The 19297-nt window shown below is 38.4% G+C and overlaps 1 protein-coding gene across 1 annotated transcript; it reads right to left on the minus strand.

The window, feature by feature from the left end:
• Positions 1 to 501: 501 nt before the first annotated feature.
• Positions 502 to 11646, minus strand: CDH5 (cadherin 5). Its single transcript, XM_086469352.1, has 11 exons — positions 11449 to 11646; positions 8878 to 9166; positions 8674 to 8790; positions 7756 to 7920; positions 7157 to 7344; positions 5159 to 5412; positions 4459 to 4601; positions 3522 to 3646; positions 2348 to 2456; positions 1822 to 2067; positions 502 to 995 (listed from the first exon to the last, which is right to left on the minus strand). The coding sequence occupies exons 1-11, from the start codon at positions 11635 to 11637 to the stop codon at positions 502 to 504; spliced, it is 2319 nt and encodes a 772-aa protein (XP_086325478.1). The 5' UTR covers positions 11638 to 11646.
• Between the last annotated feature and the right edge of the window lie 7651 nt (positions 11647 to 19297).

Here is a 19297-nt window from a genome sequence, read left to right on the forward strand (position 1 = left end):
TTCCTCCTGTCCTCTGCTGGGTAAGCATAGGGGTAGAATATCAATACAGATGTTACAAGAAGGCCAGGCAAACCAGCTAGGAGGTTATTCGAAACATTCCTTCTCTGTTCCAGTGGATGGTGACCTTGAATGCATGTTGATGAAAAAAAGTATAGGAGGGGAGGAATGAAGGAGAAACTGGGGACAAAACGACTTTTTAAGGAGAAGTGTCTGTCTGGGTAGGGGGAGGAGTTGTGTTCTCAAAGACACGATCAGGTCCTCAAGTAGCAATTTTAGGGGAAGAACTGAATGTTAGCAAGGCTAGCAGTGCTGGGGTAAGTCAGTATACGTAATCTGTGTGTTTCTTTTTAACTCTACTGCTGTTAGGTTTTTTTTCATGTCTCTGAAATCCTAGTACAGCTTGGGTTCTGTGAGTTCTTTGAGCTGTGAGTTCTTTGGCCATTGGTAGGCTCTTGATGTCTAGCTGTAGTGGGAGGGAGAAAATTCTTGGCTAATTTGAACTCAATACACAAAATCTTCATTTGGTTCTGATCCATACAGCTCAGCTAACATTTTAAACCTGGGTCCCCAGTCATTTAGAAAGTCGTAATCAATATCTGAGTCTGAGGAGCCTGATTCCAAAGAACTGAGAGATTCTGCAATGGACTCGGCACCTTCATAGCCATAAATGTGAAGTGTGTCATATGGCAGCAAATCCCTGTCATTGTCAGCTTCGTCCTTCTTGACCTCAATCATCATTTCCATATCTCCAGCACCAGAAGTTATATTTCCAGGAGGCTTTTGGATTTGTGCATATGGAGAAGGAACTGCTTCTGGCTTTATACCATTCTTGCGGACAGAGTTGAGTACAGATACATCATAGCTGGTGGTATCCATTTCACCACCACCTTCTTCATCATAAGTGACAAGCTGCTCATGAATCTCTGCCACATTCCTCCCAAGACCACTCAAATCCTTCTTGTGTCTCTTTCTTAGAAGAATTAGCAATGTGATTACTGCAAAAAAAACTTAGATGAGCATGTGTAAATAGAGAAGTAAGAAAGTGAAACAAATAAGATTACTTTAAGATATGTAACACAGCCTGAAGTGTTTTTTCTTCTGGAGTTATTTTTTTTAGCACATATTTATTAAAAAAATAGTTTAAAATACAGTTCAACTGTAGGATTTGTATGTTCTTGAAACAGTTCAGTCTGTACAGGAATTGTACAACTGACTCTTGAGCTGGAATCACAAGTACAAATGCATAGTGTCACAAGCTAATTGAGTCAACTACTGCCTTGAACTGGTAAATCTTTTAATGCCAGGCATCAAATGCTACTTATGTGGTAATTGCAAAGGAGACCTCTTCTCAAGCAAGAAAAAATTGTTGCCTCTTCTCTGATAGATTGCAAATACAGCAAATAGGTACTGGTCTGCTGACTTGTTACAGATTTATTTATGCATATGTGTTCACTGTACTGTTAAAAGGGTTTCCAGACTAGTTCAGCCTTTGGAAATAGGAATCCTATTGTTATTGCCCCAGCACAAATTTCCTATTTTATAGCTGCATGTGAGCCTAGTAACAGTAAAACAAGTATATTATGTATACATGCAATAATCTTTCCAGTGACTCAGCCTTTCCAATAGAATGAACAGCTTTGTAGCTGAAACTATGCTAACAGGCCAAATCAAAAGAGCAAGTGAGATGAATCAGTTACAGTATTTCTGCCTTTGTGACCATTTTATAGCCCCAAAGCTTTTGTGGATCTCAGTTAAGAAAAACAAAACCAAACCAATCCCTACATTTTAAGTCAGAGAACATTACTAAAGTCAAATACTTACCAATGATTGTGAAGATACAGATAAAAATTGCCACCAGTGCTTGTATACTAACTCCAACTTGTTTAGCTCTCTCCTCACAAAAAGTGAAGTTGCCTTTTTCATTACACTTGCAGACACTGATGACAAGGGTATTTGTGCTGCTGAGCTCAGGATCACCGTTGTCTGAGATGATGACAGGCAGGTAGTGGATTTTGGCAAGTTCACGATTAAACTGTCCATATTTGACAGTGATATTAGCTGTGTTATCTGGAAGAAGTAACGACATCTAATTAAGTGATAATCTGTACCAGATTTTCCTTATAGATTATCAGTCAGTTGGTGCATCTTCCCCTTAGACAGAACCAGCCTTTAGGGAACCTGGTGAAACTTGGGTGGCAACAAACTACATTTTTTTTTCAGTAAGTTAAGCCTTTAAAAATAAACTGTTACTTAGCTCAGCTAGGTCAATCATAGGTCATTGCTACAGCTTTTCTCCCCTGTGTCTCACTTTGGCTAGCTGAGAAAATGCAGTGCAAGGATACGCTACCGTAGTTCTCAACCAAGGAGAAGTTGCTATCTTCTGTGGCCAGGGAGTATCTGAAGAAACCTCTAGGTGATATTTCATCCTTGTCAGTAGCTGAAATCCTGATGATTACCTACAAAGATGGAAGAGGTAGTAGTTTTCAATACACATTGCTTCCAGTGATAAAACCGCTTACAATTTTTAAGTTGGAGCTGGGCTCAATATCCTTGATAACCCTTCAGTAAAGGGCAGGACAAAGGTATCTTGTGATGCTCCTCTTCAAGTTCTTTCAAGGCAAGTAATTTCCTTGTAGGTCTTCAAAAAGATCAATCTTTCCCTCCATTCACAGGTGGGAAACAATAGAGGAAATCTTGTGTCATTAAAACATAAAAAAATTCTTATGCTCAAAGACATATGGCTCATTTAAATACCTAAGATGACTGTCTTCCGAAGTGTTAAACTTACTTAGAAGTATGACTTTCATTCGTGGAATGTCATTGAAACTGCCACTCCTGAATGACATGCTTGTTTTCGAAAACCTCAACCTGGGGTAATTAGATGTATAAAATATAAAAATTCTGTATGACTATGTCCCAAAGATATTTTAAACATTAAATTAAAGGTGAAATAATACTATGTGTGTTCTAACAGATTCCATCAGAGAGTCCAGTCTGTGACAAAGTCTTTCAATTCAACAAACTTTACATGTATGGGCTAAATACTTGTGTCTGAGGCCAAGCAGCTAAACCCAAAAATACTAACGTTATTTGTGCATGCAGATGCTGGCACTCTGATGAATACTGCAATAGTTATATGCAATGATGTTTCTCTTAGTATTTTGAAGTGGTTTAATTCTCAGTACCATGTATGAACATTTGTGTGATAAAACTGAATCGCTAATTTTTTCTCTGCAAGGCTTGACTGTACTTCACGGTTCAATTGCTAATTCATGTACATACTTAAAAGCCTGCAGGGGGAGGAACTGTGCAGCCCATGTGCATGAATAGATAAAAGTCAATATTCCGACAGTGTACAGTCCTGAAGAGAGATTTCTGACCGCTGATGTTTTGGAAATCAATGAAACAATCAGGTGCTTGAGTATGAAAACTGAGAGTAACTTTTATTGAAAGACACCTTTCCCTTGAGCTTGCAAGTAGGTAATTCCGGTTTAAGGGAAAATCTCTCCTTCCTGTCTCACCTTTCCTGGTGCAGCATTTTCACACACTCTGGGTTCCTCAGGATAAACAAGTTCTGGAGCATTATCATTTTCATCAGTAACTATCACGTGAACTTGGGCATGTGATTCTCTGTCAGAAAGACGGCCTGAAATAAGAACAGTACAGGTCTCTCAGATGTCTGGAATCCCAATGCTGTCTAGCCCCACCCTTTCCACTGTTTATACCCACCTCTGAAAGACGAATATGGAGAGTTTCTAGCTCAATCATTAATTTAAACTTTTCCTTTGACAGATTCAGGTATTTTCCTAAAAACTCTCCTATTGTGCTAAATCGTCAAGTATCTATGAAGAATAAGATGACAATTGCTTATGGCTTCCTGATTCTTCACCCTGTGTGGCTATGGGATTGAGCATCATTCTCTGGCACTAAGGCAACAGGCACGGAACAGACCATGTCTATATTATTAAATATCTTTCAGCCTCCAGAAAAGGCCAGCCGCCACCAAACCCGCTTGGGACTGGCCCCCGGGCCTGCCCTGCTTCCTGAACTCAAGTGACGCTATGCAGGGTGCCTGTGCAGCAATGCTCCTTGGGCGGCAGCGTGGCAGGGGGATTTTGTGACTCTGTAAGTGGGTGAAGCTGGCTGGGACATTCCTGTTTTTACAGGCTTATCCCTGTTTCCCAAGCTGCTTCATCTCCTCACGCTCTTTTTATTCCTTGTAACAAACTGAGTGCATTTTTGTAATAGCTAGAGGCCAAATCTTAAAACTGTATTTGACCTATTTGTAGGTACTCATTTGATTTGGAAGATTATTGTGCAAACCCCGCAAGCATCGATTTCATTTGTAGCTTAGTGGAAGCAGGCTGTCAGGTTGTGGTTTTCCTTTCTGGTAAGCTACAGTCCTGCTGTAAAGTTGTACACTGATTTCTTTCAAATAGGGAAATAGATAGCACTTACCATCTTCAAGGATTTCCTGAGCTGCTACAGTGATGTTGTATGAGGAACTGAATTCTCTGTCCAGGGGCTTGGGAAGTTGAATAATTCCAGTGTCAGATACCCTAATATAGTCTCCATTAGGACTAGCTCTTCGTTGACTAAATCTGTTTTTTGTTTAAAAAGAGGTGTGTCAATGCAAGGGTGATAATATTGTGCTTCACTTCAGGTCTTCACAGCGGAAGGCCAGAGACTTCTTGTGTGACAAATGACATTAATATCTTGACCAGGTGGACTCAGAGTTTTTCCCTGAAATTGTGCAGGCTGTGAGAGCTAAATGTATCTGTTGGAAAAGTTTCCAGATTATTGGAATTCTGCTTTTTCAGAAGTCTATTTTCTTTTCAAGCACATGCTTGAGAGAGTTATTACAATGACAAATGTAATAATAAATTATAACCATGTAAAAATATCCAGGATTATGCATTTTCCTGTAAATGTGCAAATGTTTTATCAGTAAGTTTATGGGCTATTTACATGGGTAAATGTAATTTATGTTCATATTTGTTGGTTACCATATATATCCAAGGCTGCAATGCCAGAAAATTCAAATTGGAGGTTTTTTTTTGGCAGACAGATTCTGAGAAATAGGGTCAAAGTCTCAGTTCTTTGTCATTAACGAATTCTCTGCTTTAAAATAGAATTATTAGAGCTGATCTCATGTTACCTGATTTTCCGTTTAGCTGCATCAGGGTCGTGTGCCCAAACTGAACCAAGTGTTCTTATTTCTGGATCGTTTTCCCTTACTTTAAATTCATATGGTAGTTTAGTGAAGATGGGAGGCTCATCAACATCAGTGACTTCAATGGTGACTGTTGAAATGCTTCTAGAGCCACTGGATTTAAAATAGCGAAGATCAACTGTGGGATCTGTTGCTTCAATGTCAAACCTGTATTCTGCTACTTTTTCAAAGTCCAGGGGCTAGAAAAAAGACAAACACAGATAGTCTTCCTTTGGAGATGTCTAAGTAAACTTTGCATTAGCTATCCATGCGAATTTAAGCTCTGTGCTCTAATTCATGGTTGGAAGTATTACCGAATTTCATCTTAGCTAGAGTCTTGGGAGAGCGTATCTGAACTGAACTTGGGTTTCATAGAGTGGCTTGAGAAGCTTCTGGTTTTGAACAGATTCATCCAGTATTCTAAGTTCAGCAAGCATTTCTTGGTTTAAATAGTTTTATTTTTATAATTCTGTAGCTACCAAAACCTGCTTAGCTCCTTTTTCTCAAAGGTTGGGAACCAGATTCTCCTCTTCTCGGCCAGTGTTTCTGTTCTGAATTCATTCAAGGCAGACTTCATAGCTGCACTGACTGATAGCTGGGGCATTTAGTGATAAATGACATCCGCTTCCTTGTTTTTTCTATTGCCTGAGATTATAAAAGGGATCACACAATGGAAGGAAGGCCAGGAGCTAGGGCAGTAAGAAATGCCCGAGCTGTCACTCATTTCAAAGCTTGGGTCCCTTTGCACTATTGCCTAAGGTTATAAAAGCACCGTGAAATACACAGTAGTTAATTGTGGTGACTCTTGTTTTTCTCTTTGAGTAGACATTGCAAATGGAAGTGATAGTGCTTATCCAGCAGTTAAAATTTTATCTCACATGCCTATGTATTCATAATGGCCCCAAGCATGTTACAAAACAGTGGAGGTGAACTCTGCCCACTGCGTGCTTAAAGATGGGCTGATTCCCAGTGTGTGTATGTGTGGGGTCTCTTATTGCTCTTCCTCTGGGCAGAAGTTGCAAGCACTGAATTCCTCAGGTCCTGGAAAGACCAGGGGAAGGGCTGCATTTGGTGAAAGAAAGCTGCCTACACCTAGCATGGCCACAGCTGAAGACTTTACTGCCCATTTTGGAATACTTGGTACTTTATTTTCTTAAAGTTTTCTCTTCTTCTTAATGACATTTCTAGTCTTAACAGTTACAGAGATGTATTTGGAAGTGAAAAACACATTCTTGTCAATCCAAGCATTACAGGAGGTGATTTATAGTCCTCCCTCCTCTTGTTTTTAAAACTGTAAGTCAATGAAATCAATGGAACTCTTGGCTTGGCAGTGCTCTGCGTAACACAGTCCCTTGGTACAAATGAAGTAGGTCTAAGGATTCAAAAACAAAGAGCAAACCATAATAAAGGCTTTGGAAAGCCTGAGCCTTCTTAAAGAGTTAGAAGGCATCAGTGGGGAAGCTCTGAAAACACCCTGAGGAACGTAAGGGAGCTCTGGCTCAGATTGGAGCAAGTGCCAAATTGTAAGGAGCAGTTTAGGAGAGTGATCAGGTGGACATTTTCTGCTTTGGTTTCACTTGAGCTGCAGAAGGGAAAGATTCTATGACTTGGTTAGTTGGTTCACTTCTTAAAATCTCTGACTCTTTGAAGCATCCAAGTATCTGAAGTTTGAGAGGAGCCTGAAGTGCGTAATCTGGATATCTGACGTAGTCCCCATTGCACTCTGCAGTAATTCTAGTTTTTCCCGGGACTGGCAGTTGAAATGGATTAGTAAACCACCAGCTCTGCTTCTCACAGAGCTCACAGAACAGGGTTTTCAGGATGAACATATTTCAAGCTGACTTACATGCATTTCCATTTTTTCCTGCTGCTAGTCCCAAACTGAATCAAACACTCTTGTTACACATGGAAAAAAAAAATCATATTTGTTAATGGAAAAAGTACCTTCTTTGGCCTAATGATTCCTTCATTTGTGAGTGGATTTGCCACAATTTCAAAGGTGTCCCTGTAATCTCCTTTGACAAAACTGTATTTCGTATTTCTATGTTGTGGTTCATCAACATCTTCTACTTTGACTCTGCCAACTTCTCCTCCTACTGAAATGTTTTCAGGAACTTTAAAGTGAAATGATGCTGTTAAAAAAAAACAATAAAAAGACATATAGTGTGTGTAGATGGAAGTTAGAACTTAATTAAAATTGTTCTTAGTTTATAGATGTACAGAAAAATATTTCACTGAAAATTCAGCATTATATATCTTTACAGACAACACTTTGATGTATTTTTTATAAAAGTATAATTAATTCTCAAAATTGTCAAAATCTTGTACAAAGTGATGAAATTAATACTGATTCTTATTTTTTCCTCTAGGTGTGCCTCACCCAGGAAATGTAGCTAGGGCTGGAAATACACAAGACCTTCTGAATGTGTAAGATTCTTTTGTCCACTTTTATGAAAAGTTGAATTGTGATGGAGTCTGACATGAATTTGTTATAGTTGTGTCATCCCTTGGTGTCCAAATTACAGTGCTTGCATTATACTTACGGTGTTTGAATACTGGGAAGTTGTCATTGATGTCGGTTAAAGTGATAATGACTGTAGCTGTGCTTGACTCCCCAAAAGACCCTGGAGCATCTTTTGCTTTAACAACAATTTCATATGTTGATTGATTCTCTCTGTCCAAATCAGCCCTTGTTGTAGAAATCACACCTTTGAAAAAAACTCATTGGTTAGATTTTGCAGCATGTTCAACATCTCTTAATTTTGACGGCAAATTTTTGTCTTATGCCACATACTCAGCTTCAAGTAGCATTTTTACAGTGGTATTTTTCTAAGGCTAGAAATGTTAGAAATCTTTCTATGTGACGGAGTATTTGGGAGATTTTGTACAATACGTTCCTTTAAACTGATCTTTCCTGCTTAGAAGCAGTCTAACGATTTCTGAACTTGGTCACTACAGCATCTAGAAAGTTTGTCTGAGCACCTCTTTGTCCGAGTTACTTGATCCAGAGGACTAGTATGGTTACAAGAGATGCTGACATGATTTTTAAAACTAGGTGAAATTTAAAAAAGAAAGTTTAGGAAAGCAAAGGGTTGAGTTAGTGATTATTGAATGCTGCTTCAGAATTTATGTATTCCACTTTCCTCTTTGGTCAAAAGAATGGTATCTATACTAAACTGGAAGCATGAACTTATATTAGGACCAAGTCATCAGTGAGAAAAAATGACCTTTTATCTTCTCATTTAGTTCACGGCACCTCATGTCCCAACTTTATTAGTTCATTTTCAGCTGTGGACAGTGGCATTGTATGAGTGTGAATGAAAAATCTTTCTAAATTATGGTTAAAATTGTATTTTTGAATTACTATCCCCGTTGTCCAGAAGGAAAAAGGCTTAAAACTGTGGGTTTTTCAAAGTGTAAGGTAAGGACAAAATGTAAGGACGTTTGTGTATCCGACCTACCAGAGTCATCAACTGTGAAGTATTCATCTCCTTTAATGACTTGGTAGGTAACTGTGGCATGACCTGTAACTGTTGGGTCATCAGCATCTACAGCTGTCACTTTGGTGACCGAGGTTCCTAGAAAAGGATTTTCAAACAGAATATTTAGTATAAATTCTGCTATCTAACCAGACACGAAGGGAAATGAGTGATGGAAGAACGTACCTACTGGTGACATTTCTGGGACAGATCCATTGAATACTTTTTGTACAAACACAGGGACATTGTCATTAATATCATAAACCTTGATAATGAATTTAGATGGGGGTTCCAGTGACCGGTTGTTTCTTTTGTCAATAATGAGAGCTGTCAGCTCATACTCCGCTTTCTTTTCTCTGTCTAGCCTCTCAAAAGCGTATACATCACCACTGTTTTCTTCCACGTGAAATATGGTGTTGGCGTATTCACCTTCAATAATATACTTAGCGTTGTTGTTGCTTACACTTGATGTGATCTAGAAGGAAAGTGTAATTTGAAGAGATAAAAGTGGGCTTTGGCCTCCGCATGCAACACAGTTTCTAACAGAAGATACACACAATCAGGACTTGTTTAGACTCACTTTGAAACCAGAATAGCCATCAAAACTTTTAATGTCAGCTGGAGTATTACTGAACAAACAGCACCACAGCAGCTACAACTATGCAGGGTTATAGGATGAAACTGTCATCCAGACTGAAACTTGCTTGCTTATATACCAAGAAGTGGGTTTTTTTTAGATCATATCTCATTTTTCCTAAAGATATACGTTGTCCATGCAGTTAACACATACAAATCATTAGCCTCATTATGTCTGAAATAACATGTGCCACCCCATTCGGTTTGAACTACTCTTGTTTACAAGTCACCTTCTGAATTTAGCAGAGATTTTGCAGAATTGCAGAGTCAAATCTATATTCACAGTTACTGATATTATTCAGCATTAGTCTTTATTACTTAGCATTTAGCAGAATTCCTGCCATAGCTGACAACTTTCTTGTGTTCAGTCACATGCAATTTTTTTATAGTCACCCTTTAGGCTTATGCTATTACAGTAAGATTAAATTTCCATCCCACAGATTTTAAAATTTAAGATTATATGCAACAAAAAAGGAATGGGGTAAAAGGAATGAACATGAATCTGTTTTAAAATGTAATTTAATCCAATCCCAAATGGTTTTGCACATTATTTAGTCTGCAGATAATCTGATGAGTCCTCCCTTTCTATACCTTTACTCGTCTAAGGATGCTGAAACCACAGTTTTCCATGCACTATATCATCATTCTTATTTCAGCAAGCTATTTATCAATAATTGTTTGGCTTCACCAAGAATTTCTAGTCTTTTGTTGCTGATGTTATCATAAATTGTAGCTGATTGGTATTGGGGATTTGGTTTATCCTGTAGTTGTCATTTACTGTTTTTTATTTTGAAATGTATCATTAAAATTTTCTGCCCTCATTCCACATACTTAATCATGTTTCTGGCTACTGGGGCTGCTGATGAACAATTTAAAACTCTGAAGATGTAACATGAGAAATAACCTCACCTCTGTCTCAAAGATAGTATAGTTTGTGCCTTCTTTCTCAATTTTTATTTACTTATTCTGTGTAAAAGGCATAGACTTCCAAGATTGCCCTTTCTAAAACTGAGGATGAACATACAAAGGAAAGCATCCAAGGTCATGAAAGATAAAATCAAAATGTATCAGCATATTCCTGCAGCTGTCACTCAGTTCTGCCACACTGCTGCTGTGGCCTTTGTTAAAGGGTTTATCAAGTGTTCAATCCTGCAAATGCAATGCACTGAACAAAGCCATTGCAAAAGTAATCAGAAGCATTCCACTGTTGAAAGACCACAGAGTACAAAGTGAATTACTCTTATTTAGGACAGCTCCAGGAATAGAAGCGGTCTCCTCAATCTGCTACTGAATTGGTCTGAAATGAAACAGAGATACCCTGTGTTCGCTGAGAGCACCCTATGGCCTCTTTTCTCTCCCTCATGCTTTCTGCCAGTGAGCAGCGCTGATCCAGAAAGGTCTGTTTCACTTTGCCGAGACAGCCTTGACAGATGCTGATTATTGTACATGTGAGGAAAACGTACAACTGCATTTATCTGAAAAGTGTCAAAGTAGTTCAGTTTGAAAGACCAGATTGGAAGAACTTTGTCTGGGTGATATGCAGTTAATCACAGGATTTTATGAGCGCTACCCTGAAGAAAATGAGTTTGCAAGCAGGTCAATGCTTGTTATTATTTTTTTAAAAAAATTTCTTTCAGTTTACGAAACAAATCTTTTGATTGTGTAATGGTATTCCTAAACATAGCACTTTTGTTTTGTATCCAAGCTGGGAGATGTAAACTGCGTGTTTTTTAATGCATATGTTTTTATTAGCTGATCTCCTAGGTTTTTGAAAGAATCTTGACCTGCAGAAAAATACTTACATCAGCCACCAGACTTCCTTCCTAATTGTGCACCTGTGTGCAATGCAGTTGTTTCCGCACGGCAGAGGCTGCATACTTGCCATTCTCGAAAATGTATCTGTATTCTTCAAAAGAATTAGAATCCCCTTGACATTATTCTTGATTTACACTGTGTCCACATTCTTGAGATTTTTAACACTTCTGTATGTTGGTATTGTCCCATTCCTATATCCTTTTTTCCCCTTCTAATCTGCCTAGACTGCAAATAGGTAATACTTTTCAAGATACTAATTTACTGTTTGCATTTCTAATTATTCATTGCTAACAGACTGCTATTTACCTTGCCAACATGGTGTGGTAATGGTGTATCAATCTCTTCTCTGATATGCATTTGGTTCCATATCCAGTCTCTCTTCAGTCGTTTATGACTGGCATTGTTTGAAGAAAAGTTTTGGTTTGTTTTCTGACTTTCTTTGTCAGCAAATGCTGGAGCCAAGAACAATGAGAAGATTATAATAAGGTGGTTCATCTTTTTCTGTAGCCTAGGAAGTAATACAAAAAATGAAAACAATATAAATAAGAACAGAATCATATTAATTAGAGAGAGTACACATAGAAGTGCAAATGGACATTCCTTCTATAGGAAAGTTTGATTGCTTTCTGTATTTCTTTTCGTCTCCCTTAGCATTAAAATTTGAAATGCTAGGCTTCTTCCTTCCATGCAACAGTTTTAACTAGATGACAACTGTAAAAACCAAGAAAAATGTTTTAATTAAATAAAAAATGTCCAAGTTTTGAAAGCCAGGGTAGAAACCAGCATCCAGTTGAGCTGCTGTAGCTAATCTGAAGAGAAGATTAAGCAGCGAAGATCATCCATTGTGGATTACAGAAAGTGCAGTCCAGCTGCAGAGCATAGCTCATGGGGAGAGTATCCACGGGAAGCAACAGCAAGGCTGAGGCAGATCAAAGGTTATGTTAACTCAACTTGAAATGTTCCAGTTTGACAAATGCAAATGCAATGTTTTGACTTGCCTTGGCACAAAATATGCTGTAGTCGATATCTTCATATGGAAAATATTGATTTAGAATAAAATCTGGTTTTTGGTGGAAAAAATGATTAACGTGAAATTTTCAATCAATTCCAAGTACGATGTAGCAAATTATCTTGCTCAGAGAGCTCATTTATTGAGCCGATTCCTTGTCTTCTGAAACATTTGAAGACACATACAGAGTTCCTTTGTCCCCTATTCTCTGGTTTTACCATCTACAAAATGATAAATTGAAACCATATTTTTGCATCATATGTTAATATCAGCAAAGTTTAGGCCTGAGTTTTGTAGCAGATTGAGAAGTTATTTTAATGTAGCAAAGCTGATTAATTTTCTTACTAAATTTCACCTACCCAATATAAAGGACTGTCAGGGAACTTGAACACTCAAATAATCAGACTTTAAATTACAAATAAATGACTTTCCATTAGCTTTTAGGATCAGTCAGCATGCACATAAAAAATAAAACCTTTAATTGTGATAGAGAAGTTGACATCACACAGGTTGCTAGATGTGCAATTAAATGAATATTTTCGGCAGGAAGATGCTGAGACGTTTCCAAAATTACCCTTTGGTAACTAGGCAATCAAGATTATCCTGTCGTGCAGCATCGTTGTGAGTAAAAGATTTTATTTACCATGAAATTTTGCTTTCCTGTACTTTTCTCTTCTACATTGTTGTACATAAGGCGAGGAACGTTCTCTTCTTCTTTGTGATTGTGTAGGAAATGACCAAAGAAGGTGGCTTTGAAATTGCTATTTAATAGCTAAGCTGTGTTTTATATAGTTTTATGGATTCATATAAAACTTCTTGATTTAGCTATTTTTTGGTATTCTATGCACTTTGGCTCTGAGTATTTTTAGAAAAATTAGTAAGATTTAGTTGTTTTGCTTTGTTTTATTTGTGTCCATGAACATTCTACAACTGGAAACTGGAAGGCATTGATGTGATTGTTGTGGTCATGTAAGTCTGTCCTTTATTCGTAAAATTACAAAACGCAATAAACAAAGGAAACCAGTTGGTTAACGTCAACTGGTACAGGCTGTAGTTTTGGAAAAAACAGACCATAGTGTTTAAAATGTCATTTTCTCTTGTTGCTCTGGTACAGTGGAGATCTCCTATACTGCTGTAGTGAAGAGATTATTTGGGAAAACAGAGGACAGTACTGCCCACTTCAGTTGCCATTCGTTGCCCTGGAAGTGATGCATTTACAAACATCGTTGCAGAACGCATTTTTAACTTAAATAGTCAAATCTCCACTAAAGCATACAGGTCTCAGTATAGATCTACATTGTAAATAGAAAATTTTTGTCTTCGCAGCAATATTTTCCTAGTGTTTTCCTCTCTGTTTATTAATGCACCGTTCAGAGCCTGCCGTGCCCTCTGTCAAGCTCCTCAGGGTACTTCTCTCTCGCTGTTGCTGAGAGTGATTACTAGTAACAGCAACTCTGGGACCTTTGGTATCCTCATACAGGGGCGCTGCTTATCAGAAATTGAAGGCTAAGATTCATGAGTGTACGATTATCTGTATGGGAGCTCTGGGACTGTGATAATATCCTGATTATTCCTGAGGATCCATGCAGCAAATACGGATTCTCCTTTGAAGTGGGTGGCCTGTACGTGTTTCACAGTTCACACCTTGTTTGAAAGCTTGGCCATTAGTACAGAAAGCTCTAAACTGCATCATCTAAATATGTGCACATTTCAGCTGAAACTTAAGCTACTCCTTCCGCTCAGCAGATCCATCTTTGTGTTCTTAAATTTTAAGGTGGCTCACTTCCTTTAACTCCTCAGTAATGGATTCCTTGTTAATGCTTGTCCAGCCTCCTTGGTAAGTTAACGGTTCCTTTGTGAGCAATTTGGTGGCGTTTGGTCTGCCCTCTGGTATGCACTGTAGGTCGAACAGGGACTGAGATAAAGACCCTTTTGCAAAAAATGACTTCTGCTTTGTCTTTGGCATCTTTCGAAATTTCTCATTTTAGTAGAAGTAACACTGCCCACTCGAGCACTTTGCATGCTGTCTTTTCTAGTGACATTTGATGTGCATTGCTCCATAGGACAGTCTGACTCTGAGAAGACTTCCTCTCTGGTACCATGCAGGTTTTCCGTTCGGCAGCTGGAAATCCATTGCTGTCGAATCTGTAACTGAATTCATCACAATATTTAAGAATACCCTTCTTTGGCAGCACATACAAACACTTCAGAAGCAGGACCCTGCCGAGCAGTAACTGGATAAGGGCACTGTCCTGGTGTGAAGGCCACGTTCCATGGATGTAAGCTCTTGACAAGCTGTACTAAATGCTCTCTCTTTTTCTGGCCATGATAGTTTACCCTTCCAGCGGATCTCATTCGAAGTGCCAGAGGTAGTGGCAGAAGAGAGATATTCCCATGCCTGAGCAGGGAGTGCATTCCCATGGAGTCAGAAGCAAGAAAGTTTCGGAGGGATGACAGGTGGATGACATGTAGGGACTGGCTTTTCGTTTCTTCTCATGTCTGCTGTGGCAGCCAGGACTGAGCAAAGGAAATAAGATGCACTGTTTCAAGTAATGACCGCCGCGGCCACACGCTTCCGGAGAAGGGGACAGCACAGCATGCAGTGTGACCGATCTGTCGCATGCGTGGCTCTCCCTGGCATGCTGCCGTGAGGTCCCGTCGCTGGTCTGCCTCAGTGTACGGTCTCCAGTTACCCCTCTGACTCTAAATGAGTAGACCAAGAATTCAAACTTTTTTCAATTTAAGCAGAGACCATAAATGTTGCTTAAAGTTAGCAAGGGAATGGTTTATTCAAATAGCAAAGTTTCTTGCTTTGCTCTTAAATTTTCTTTCAGCAAATGATGGGTTTTTCCAACAACATTATTCATTTTATGTGCTGAATTATTTTAGCAAATAACTCTTGGTCTGCAGGGTACTGCAGACAGTTAACTGAGAAATTCTGGTATTTAAACTGATTTATGGGACACATGACTCATACAGTGTAGTTTCTACTTGCAGATTGGGAGTAATTATTAAAAAGATATCAAGTGGAGATACAGACAATACTGTACTAGTTAAAAGTTTGCATTTACAAGTTGTTTGGTAAGTAATCAACTGTGAGGTTGATGAGCAGCTAATATAAATAAGGTCTCCATGTAGTGAAAACACATTTGGTGAAATGTTATTAGGAACTTTTGTGGGTTTTTTTTTTCTGGTGTTTGCCTCTTATCTGGTTTACTTCTCACTAAAAATGTAATATTAATGCTTATGTGACATTAGTTTAGTTAGCAAAGAACTTTGTTCTATGATTGTATGTTAAATAGAAGTTACACCATGTTTCTGTATGGAGACTTTGGTAAATGAAGAGACAATTGTAGCTAAAATGATGTATTTTTCTGGTTGATTGGACTAAACTCTTATGCTAATCTTTGAGAATTTTGGTTTTCAGCATCACAGAAATACACAGAAATAGCGCTAGAAATAGTGATAAGGAGCATCCTAAGAGAGAAATTTGCTTAAATTGGCTATTGTACACCAGAAAAGAAATACATTTTAAAAGGTTTGTGTCCGCATTGTTCAGGTAATTGGCATACCTGATTGTCAGAAAAGCTGGAAACAAAATTATTATTGGCGATTCATCTGGAAACTTCATGATTATTTTTGCTTACAGTATTTTGTTTGGAATCTGAACAATGTAAATGAAAATGAAAGATCCCATGCAAAAGTGAGAGTTCAATCAAGGCAGAAAATATTAATGAAATTACTAATAAATCAATACCACAGGACGTAATCTATTCTATTCCACACTACTGGAAATTTTGCTGTTTCTGGTTGTTAATCAAACCTCAGCTGTCATGCGTGCAGCCATGTAAATGTAGGGAATACTAAATATCTGAAATACTGTATTCAGTCAGTGGGGAGAAATACGGAACTTGAAGGAGGGTTTTTGCTCAACTGAACCTGCCGTGTGGATGTGGACCCCAGCCCTGTAGTGTCCTGGGGAGCAGGGTGCTGGGATGCGTGCATGCCCACAGGGACACGCTGGCTAGGCTAAAACAGAAAGACAACTAAGAAACATTCTTCACAAAAGTTTTTTCAGAAAAGTTGACTTTGGGTAGCTTTAGTTTAGTAAGTATTTTCTGACTAGCTTTCCCCTCCTGTCTGCTACACCCTCCTCAGTATTCCTAAGTAGCTCTGTGCAAAAAATTGTGTTGAATTTGCAGTGGTTTAAACCCTACAATACAGAGTAGACAACACTTCAACATTTTTTTTTCAGTTGCAAAAAATTTAATCTGATTCACCATCTAAACGCCTCCAAAATTACTATGCTCAATGAAGCCATGATAGATATAAAGAGAGTAGAATCTGACCCAGCGTTTAGTAACAAAATAACCCTGAACAAGCCTGCCATAGAATCCATTTTTAACATTGATTTCTCATCTGTATGATGTTTAAGACCAAAGGTAAATGTGTGAATGCAGTGAGCATTAAGAAATAGAAACACAGGAGAGGAATAAATTATCTTTTTCTTTGCAATGCCTGTAGTTTTGGTAAGCAGGCAAAACATTATTAAAAGAAAATAGTCCTAGCAATACTTAATGCTGCCTTTCAGGGACCTTTAACAGCTGTGCAAACAGGAATTGATAAAGCCTCCTCATTTCTCTGTGGAAAGTACTGCAGCTGGATAAAAAGCAATATCCCTTTCAAAAGGCACATTTGAAGCACCGGGGACTTCAGTGTGTTTGCCATCTCCTGATAGTGGACCAGGGTCAGGACAGTTTCAGAGTTTGTTCTCCCAGTTTCTTCATCTCATAATTTAACAGCATTGCTCTAACCAGCTTCTAACCAACCCAGAGAAGCATGGCAGCAGATTAATCACATAGGTATAGTTGTTACCTTCACTCCAGTTGCTGCTTGGCATCTAAGTGGCAAAACTGTGATCCTCCTTCGCTCCCTTGTGCTTACAGTGTGAGAAGAGTTGAGGGCACATAGTACAGTGAGAATGGGAACTAAGATGGGTCTTCAAACTTCAGTAACATCACTTAAAGTGTCAAAGTAGATTGTGCAACTTTTGACTTGGAGCAATCATTTTTTTTGTTGCATTTTCAGATATAATCTGTTTTGGGTGTGTACTCCGTGTTTCTCTTATTTCTTATTAAAGCTGTCTTGTCACATGTCCTCAACAGTGTACTATGATTCATTTTAAAATAGGCCTTTCCTGAGAACACTGTGCTGCTTTTCATTTTCGGATTATTGAGCTGATTTAAATGGGCCTAGTGCATCACTACCTGGTATTATATTTTTGATTGTCCTTATGTCGATTTTATGCATTTGAGAAGTGGTTTCCACTGATGACTAAACAGTCAGGAGTGCAAATGACTACCCGAAAACTGATTATAAAATGGGTTTTTATATGCATTATAGTACCTTTGAGTAAATAGTCACTTTGATGACTAAACAGTCTGGAGTGCAAATGCCTGCCTGAAAACTGATTATAAAATGACATTTTATACTTGTAATAGTACTTTTGAATGAATAGCCACTTCAGCAATATCTTAACTAAACTTACTACTTTAAAAAAAGCCACACGTCACTCAGTATTGTGAAAGCACTCTTGTGTGCATTTGGTGCTGTTCAGTTCTTGGTGTTGATGCTGCAGCGCTGTATGTCAATATAGCTGAGGAGATAATTGAGCACATCAGATTTTGGCTCTGGTTTTGACTCATATTTTTTCTAGGGAAAAGGAGAATAATTCTAATCTGAAGGTTCTTTATGATTTCAGATCCAAGTTTCTGGTAGGTCTGGGGAAAATGTATTAATGATCTTTTTCCTCTGTCTGTCCAACGCACCAGAAAATTCTCTCCTGGATGATAGAAAATACAACTTCATCTCATGGGTGGATGGAGTCCTCAGCCATCAGAAATGAAGAAATTTTGTTATAAAAGATCTATAAATGCTTACTATGTATATGTTAAAGATTCATTGCCTGATGAAAGCAAGCAGCTGAATTGATCTGTTATTTCAGATATTTTCTGTTATTTCAGGTACAGAACTGGCTAAAAATGGGGGAGGGAAGCATTGGTTTGGTGCCTTTTATTTATTTATTTATTTTTAAGAAACAAAGCCACACTCCAAGCTAGTGAGAGCTTGTGCACTGAAGACAGGTGAGCAGCAGTAATGAAATCTACCTGAATGTCCTCCCAGAGCTCCCTGACACCCCTGTTTGCATTTTAGCAAGTGAATTGCCGACTCCAGGATTAAAGTACTGCAGTAAATATTGAGAAAAGTGCATATGAAGAGGCTGAGTGTGAACTGAAAATAGGAAATGTATGGTCTAAGAAGGAAATTGCTGTAAACGGAATGATTTTAGGGGAATGAGTGAGGAAGGAAGTTGTAAGAGGTCAAAGATCTCCTTTGTTCCTTGCCAAGAAGCTTTTATGGAAAAGGGGTGTATAGATTTGCAGTTTGTTTGCTAGAAGTCACCTCACAGATCTGAAAGAGAAGCAGGATGAATCAGGTAGAGGGTCTGATCTTGCATCAGTAAATTCTCCTGACTTTACTGTAGTTTGTTTTACATCAGTGATGCACCTGATAATATTTTAGCTGGGTAGATTAACAAAACAAAAAATGTTGGCATGAGTAGGGAAAGACTAGCCTATAGCAGGCTTTGCAGTACTACAGATGCAGTCAGCCATCACAGTAGGCCAGAAATCTTGTGCTTTGTGCTTCTGTCCATCTTGGCTCTGAATTGCTCTGAATCTGGTCCATTATGTACAGGCATGACCTCTGTGACAAACAGGGAAATAATTTTGTTGGTGATGCTACTTCAGCTCAAGCACTGTTCTTTACAGCACTAACCTTCAGAGGTGTCCTGATAACTGTATCAGTAGACTCCTAACATTTACTGCCTGTTAGCTGGGTTGTGCAAGACATAATCATGATCTCATTTTGGCTCACAAAAATCCTTTACTGATAAATGCTGATTTAGTTGAGAGAATTCAGAGGCAAGTCTATTGGACAGTCAAGCACCAAGGCCAAAAATCTCAAAGGCAGGAGGACACTGAACTTCTGTTGATTTATCTCAATTTCTAGTTAACCTTATCTTAATGTCTGTTTTCCAAAAACTTAACAAAAACACATTTGCAGTTTGGAGAGTGCTGTCTACAT

Source organism: Leptosomus discolor, chromosome 8 (genome assembly GCF_034619465.1).
Source record: "Leptosomus discolor isolate bLepDis1 chromosome 8, bLepDis1.hap2, whole genome shotgun sequence".
NCBI classification, from domain to species: Eukaryota; Metazoa; Chordata; class Aves; order Leptosomiformes; family Leptosomidae; genus Leptosomus; species Leptosomus discolor.